Consider the following 7,195-nt stretch of genomic DNA (forward strand, 5'->3'; position numbering starts at 1 on the left):
CTTTTTTGTTTCTTAAAAACTTTTAAAAAATGATTCACTAACATATTTTTTTTAACAAAATCTTTAAAAGTAATCCATTACAAATGGGAAGGGCCAAACAATTGCCTCTTATTAAAAGCAAATCATTGAAAACGGCATGACCCAAACAACTTACCTCCCTTTTAACATGATTAAGTGTGCGTTTGGCTTTAAATTAAAAAAAGCTAACTTATTATTTTACCATTCAGCTTATTTTTAGTACTATTTATAGGCTCTACTACACTTTTTGGTACTATTCATAGGTTCTACTGTATTATTTCAGTTAACTTTACATTTATTTACAATACTTTTAGCAAAAAAATTTCAGTTTCATTAAAATAAACGGATCTTAAACAGACCCTAAAAGTAAACAATTACAAAGTACTTGCAAGTTGTTTTTTCTACTCAATGAATAATAAAAGGGGAAATTACACTTTACTTACCTGTGGTTTGGCCTGTTTAAATAGTGTCTGCTCGTGGTTTAAAAGTTATCACTTAACCCACCTGAGGTGGCCTCCGTTAGATCCCTCGTTACCCACCTCTCCCTTTTCACCATTAAAAATAGGGGTAAATGTGTCTTTTTCATTATATTTTATGTCTCTTTCCTCTTTTCTCTCCTTCTTCACAATCAAAACCCAGAAATGTATATGGAATGATGCGTTTAACGTTCTTACCCAATGCCCACTGCAATTGCCAAACATACTTTTACAATGACAAGAAAACCAATACACCTATAGTTGCAAACAAAGCCACAAATCCATGTGAACATACACCCATAGATTCGCTAGCCTTCCATTGCTAAATCCAAAAAATTGACTACTTAATTCTTCATAAAACAATTACAAAATAAAATACAGAAATTAAGAATAAATGGTATCCACCAGTTTGCTGGATTCTATCTTTACCCTAGACTTTCTCTCTCTAAAACTCTAAACCCTTCTCTGTTGTTGGGTTCTCTAAAAAAAACCTAGATTTGCAAGTAAAAAAAAAAAAAAAATCTGCAAAAAAAATCCCAATAATCTAGCAAATCCAACACCACAGCCAACTCATTGAACAAACAATATAGGCGTGTATTACCTAGGAGCAACTGAGCCATGACTCCATTTAGATTCCAAAGAAGGAAGAATGGCCGGCTTTCTTACTGCTGTACGAATGACATTGAGGGCAGTCACACAAGTGGTTTCCTGCTTTTCAAGAAAAGAGGAAGATAGATCTCCAAAAGCTATTGCGCTTTTTGACATGGCTATAGCAGGATCAAGAAAAGGCTTTAGCATCTCCACAAGAAAAAGAATCTTGTGCTTGACTTCCTGAAAGAACCACAGATAGAGTCACACAATTCTAACCATATATGCCCACTACATAGGAGGTGCTTAGCTGTAAAGCTACCAAAAGCCAACAAATCTAGCAGCAATATCCTAAGCACAGTGATTGCCAACCAGACAATGAGGGGTTTTTTGCCAAAACATTCAGTCCAGATGCGCAGCCCAAAACCCTAGATCGGGAAGAAAAACAAAGAAACAAGAAAAACAAAATTGTGAGATTGGCTGAGCAGCAAAGCAACCTGATTGTCTAGATTAGCTAAGATCGAAGCAGCGAAGAGCAGTGGATTGGTGGATTCAAATTTTTTGGGGTTAATAGATTTATGGGTTCCTTTTTGTTTTCCCTTGCTATCTGGGTTTGTAACTTAAACTGATTTTTATTATTATTTTTTTACGGCAAGATTTGATGTATATTGTTGGTAGTATATACATCAAGAGGGAACCATTATTGTGTTGATTGAACAAGATTCGGGTCATGAAATGGGATTTGGGTTTGAAGATTTGATTTCTAAGATGGTAAGAGAGAAGTCGTTCTTCAATATGTTGTTTTTAATTCTGTTTTTATTGTGGCTTATATAGTAAAGGAAATTTTTTAACGGAAAAGGCAGAGGTAGGTAACGGGGTCTAACGGAGGTCACTTCAGGTAAATTAAATGATAACTTTTAAATCACGGGTAGATACGGTTAAAACAAGCCAAACCGTAAAGTGCAATTTCACCATAATAAAAATAAGAAAAATGTTAAAATTACAATCTATTTAGCTTGTTCTCCTTCCTTCAAGGTAGAAATAACCCATTGGGAGTCGGCAACTCAAGAATGTGCACGCTGATTTCCTTGGCAAAAGTGGGCTCTGTTGGCTGCAAGGGCTTTTTATAGCCTCCACGGAGTAGGGAACTGGGAGGGATATCTTCTGCCTCGGAGCTGCTACGATGAGGCCGTTACCGTCTCAGATCACTGCCAATGATAACTCAGCGAAAGCTGCACCAAAAAGTCTGTACGCACGCTGTTCACTTGTTTTAATTTATTCATTCTGGCAAGTTATTAATTATTAGATGCCATCATTTTTGTCATATCTAAACTAAATTATTTATTTTGTCCTCAATCTCAAGAGGGCATTTACGTTAGAGACGTGTTGCTTCTTGCCTCATTATTGTAATCCTTTGATTGCTATATTAGCATGGTAATACGCTTTTTTCTATCCAGCAATCAAACCAACCATTACGAAGAAAGAAATAAAATAATCTTGTTTATACGTGACTGCCAGATATCTTTCGAGTCACCACTCCCTACTTCAGCCAAAAATAATGATTTTTTCCAAACTGTTGGTAATTGATAAAAAGTATAAAACCATCCCGGGGTATCACTCGCCTAAACTGAGGCACATCGTATAATTTCATCTTGTATACTTGTTACGCTAGTGAACAATGTTCTCCAGAATTATATAAAAATTGTATTAAAATAATAGTTAAATAATTAAATTCATAATTTTCTATCGGCCTTAAATTGTATATACTTTAGTTAAAAGTCAGAATGCCCAACAAATGTGAATGCACTAACAGGCCAGAGAGACTATAATGTTTCTTTCACTGACAGCTTGTGTCTCTCCTGACTCTCTCCTCCTTCAAGGGGCAAGGGGCCAAGAGCAAATAAATTTATAACAGCTCTACCTCTGACACAGTTCTTATGCTATGCTTGCATGCTTTGGACATAGATATTTTGTTGGAATTTTGGCTCAGCTCTTCCCGAGAGAATGGCTATGGTGCCTGAACGTGCCATGCTACACTTGGTCATGACCGCCTGGCAGTTTGGTTATGCAGGGAACCATATCATCTTGAGAGCTGCACTTAATATGGGTGTAAGCAAGCTAGTTTTCCCTCTTTATAGGAACATCATCGCACTGTTTGCACTAGCTCCTTTTGCATATTTTCTAGAGAAGTAAGCAGTTGAGATCTATTTTAACATATGTGAAGTATTTCATTGTACATGTTCATAGTTTTCCAATTGCACGGGAAAGTTAAAAATCTTTTTCTGTGTTCTAATTCCTTGGAATTTTTTGAACTTTGTGTATATAGGAAAGACAGGCCACCATTAACTACTATGTTTTTGGTACAGTTCTTCCTCCTCGGATTTGTTGGGTAAGATCTTAATCTTATACAAAGAAGTTATATTGGTGAATACACGATTCCCAAAATTTGTCATACTGTTTTGGTTTTTGGTACCGGCAGGATAACATGTAATCAAGGATTGTATCTGTTGGGTTTGGACAATACTTCACCAACCTTTGCCTCTGCCACAGAGAATATTGTTCCTGCAGTAACCTTTCTCATGGCTGTGGTACTCAGGCAAGCAATTTATCACTCATCCTTTTTAGACTCTAAATCCTCAAGTTAAATAGGTTATTATTTACTAACATAAAACTATTGGCGATTGGTCTATACCGTTACGGTTGGGTTGCAGAATTGAGCAAATTCACTTGAACAGAAAGGATGGCATTGCTAAGGTGGTTGGAACTATTGCTTCTGTTGCTGGAGCTTCAGTCATTACCCTTTACAAGGGGCCAACCATTTATGCACCAAATTCTTCACATTTACACCAATCACATTTTTTGGTCTCATTAGGAGATGCCGAGAAGAATTGGACCTTGGGTTGCATCTATCTCATTGTTCACTGCCTATGTTGGTCTGGTTGGATTGTAGTACAGGCACCCCTCTTGAAGAAATACCCGGCTCGGCTTTCAGTTACATCATATTCTTGCCTCTTTAGTACTTTGCAATTTCTGGTAATTGCAGCAAGCTTTGAAAGAGACTTGCAAGCCTGGCAGGTTCACTCTGATGGTGAGCTCTTCAGTATTTTTTATACGGTAAGTGAATCTGAAAACCAGATATTTCTGCATTTTCAAGGGAAGCATTACTTTATATCACTGTCCTATAAGAGTATAAGCTAATTCAATTCAGGATCATCACAGGCTAGTTAAGTGGGATCAAAGACCTGGTTACTTGACCATAGTTGTGTAGCTAGTGATAAGTGTAAGTTAACAAATCCTGGCATTCCTTCCCCCGAATTATTGGTATTAGGAATTTCTCTATTGGAAATCAATAAATTTCATGCTTCATATCAAATATTACAAATCTCGTTCACTGTAACATTATTTAAAATTTATGATAATATGGGAGATCTAAGACATAAAATCTTAATTATAACTAGACTCTCTCCATTTAAATTGAAATTCATTTTTCATCTTATTTAATGTATACATACACACACACAAGCAACCAGCTGTATAGCATGTTTTATGATCCTTGTGGCAACTTAAATTTGGTGAGTTTTATTATCCCTTTTCCAAACGAACTCTATGGAATTACATAGCATATTGGTGGTTGCAGGGAGTGGTAGCTTCAGCCTTGTCGTTTGCAGCACAAACATGGGTTATTGACCGGGCTGGACCGGTATTTGTTTCAGTGTATCTACCTGTACAGACCTTACTTGTAGCTGTAATGGCCTCTGTTGTTTTAGGTGAAGAGTTCTACTTGGGAGGGTGGGTCTCATCTCTACCTTGAATATTTATCTCTTCTTTTAATTTTTTTTTATTAAAAAAAAAAATTCTTATCATCACCATTGAGAGCTTAAACATGCTCTAAGGAAAGTTTAGCAGAATAATACTAAGAGAGCTACATTTTTTGCAATTACTAACATGACTTGATATGAGTGGAACAACATCAATTTCACCTGAATTCAACACTAAAACTACTTTTATTACCTACCTGGCAAGTCAAGTCATAATAGCCATTGTGAAAATTTTTGTAAAAAAGTTGTTTTTACACTTTTTGAGGTCTAGTAATTGCCCGTTGGGACCCCATTTGTGAAGCCAGTTTCCCCTCTGTGCTCCCATGGATTAAGTTTTGAGCCTACTTAGCATGGTTGGAGTACTTTATATTAAGTTAATATCTCTTCTGACCTAGTGACATTCTACACCCATATGTGATTTTATTTTTTATTTTTTATGAATTACCTCAACTTTCACTTAGTACTATATATATAAATATATTTATATATATATATATATATATTTTTTTTTTCTTCCTTTCTTTGGCAAATAAATTAATATAATTTTGTTTCTCAAAAAAAAAAAAAAAAAAGCTTCTAAAAAAAAATTAATATCATTTTATATTAACATTTCAGGATATCACATGCATCTATGCGTACAACCAATGGCATAAAGATTGGTTATACAGTATTTCATTGATCCTTGTCATGTCATACATTATCATCATCATATATATTAGTAAATCAAAAGCTTTCCGTGTCCACAATCCGGCAAGAAAAATCCTTTTTATTGGTAAATCAGACTAAGAAAATTCAGTGGCTTGGCATATTCCCTTTATGGCTTCATTAAAAAAAAAAAAATAATAATGTTTTTTTTAAAATGTTTTTGTTATTTGTTTAATTGTGCAGGGTTATTGGAGCAGTGTTGATTGTGGTTGGACTATATCTTGTCGTGTGGGGTAAAAATGAAGAGAGCAAGTTTGCTAAAGAAAATTTGGCAATTCCCTCAATGTCTAAGAGAACATCTTCTAGCAAATCTCCTCTCATCCAACCATTACTTTGTTGTCAGTGTGAAAACGGTGATCACTAGAAGCCACTACAATCTACATCCAAAAGTTGTACCACGCCAACATTTTCAATTGTTGAGGCCAAACCTCCCTTTTTTTTTTTCTAAAAAAAAAAAAACACACACACACACAAACAAGGGAGAGGGAAATGGGTAATTGTTGAGGCCAAACCTGTCTTTTGAAAAGTCTTGATTTTTTTTCCTCTGTTGAGAATCCTCAAAATAATTCGATAACCATAATTTAGTGAGAATTTTCCCCAATTCTATACAATGGTATGTTTCTTTTCTTTTTTTGGTTACCACCAAATAAAATCATATCCAAGAGAGCCTTGTAAAACATATTGTCGCCATGTTTGCTAGTCCCTGAACTTCTTGGAACACTGGTTGAGGAGCAACTTGGATGTGAATGTGCGTAATCATCTTTTTTAATGTTGCCATGATGTGAACATTCTCCAAGCTAGCTAGTAAAGTGATGTGTCTGAATTAGCTTCACTCCTTGATTTGATTTTATAAAAAGGATTATCTCTCTGAAACCTTGCATCCATGCCTCATATAATGCTTCTCTGATTATGGATAATTGGTTGTTCTCATCATTGCAGGAGTGCCATCAATAACAAGCTTTACTAATTGATTAGCCTAAATGACTTTTGATCACAAAGGCACCTCCATTCCAATTAGTTTCACACGAACGCTTTTTTGTGTCACCTATTATTATGGCTTGCCAATTTTGATTTTGAAATGAAATTTGGTTTTCAACAATTATGACAGTTGTTGAACCATTTTGGAGACAATCATTTGAATTTGTTTTCCATTCTGTCAGGAGTTTTTTGGTGTTTGAAATGGCTTGTTGAACATCAACAGTTTTATTTTCAAAGATAACATTATTTCTGTTGGTCCAAATCACCCAAAGAGTGGCACTAATATCTTTAAGAACTTTATCTTCCTGTCCATTACCTGCTTTGCATTTTTTGAGAACGGTTATCAACCATTGTCGAACAGATGGAATAGCTTCAGATCGAATGTTTTGAGACAAGACAAACCATAAAGCTCTGGCAAAAGGACATTTGAGAAAAAGATGATCCAACGTTTCATCTTCTTGATCACACATTACACATTTGGGATTGACCATTATTTGTCTTCTGATTAGCTCCATTCTAGTGGGTAACCCATTGTGTAATAGTTTCCATAAGAACATACAAATTTTGTATGGGGTTTGTAGTTTCCAAAGATTTTTCCAACCCATTCCATTC

At 35.3% G+C, this 7,195-nt stretch overlaps 1 protein-coding gene across 1 annotated transcript; it reads left to right on the forward strand.

Moving 5' to 3' along the window:
• The first annotated feature begins 2,111 nt into the window (after window positions 1–2,111).
• LOC115950641 (protein WALLS ARE THIN 1-like) lies at window positions 2,112–6,064 on the forward strand. Its single transcript, XM_031067864.1, has 7 exons — window positions 2,112–2,326; window positions 3,048–3,271; window positions 3,409–3,471; window positions 3,562–3,678; window positions 3,794–4,196; window positions 4,720–4,871; window positions 5,789–6,064. The coding sequence occupies exons 1-7, from the start codon at window positions 2,297–2,299 to the stop codon at window positions 5,967–5,969; spliced, it is 1,170 nt and encodes a 389-aa protein (XP_030923724.1). The 5' UTR covers window positions 2,112–2,296; the 3' UTR covers window positions 5,970–6,064.
• Window positions 6,065–7,195: the final 1,131 nt, after the last annotated feature.

This window comes from Quercus lobata, chromosome 6, assembly GCF_001633185.2.
Source record: "Quercus lobata isolate SW786 chromosome 6, ValleyOak3.0 Primary Assembly, whole genome shotgun sequence".
Taxonomy (NCBI): Eukaryota; Viridiplantae; Streptophyta; class Magnoliopsida; order Fagales; family Fagaceae; genus Quercus; species Quercus lobata.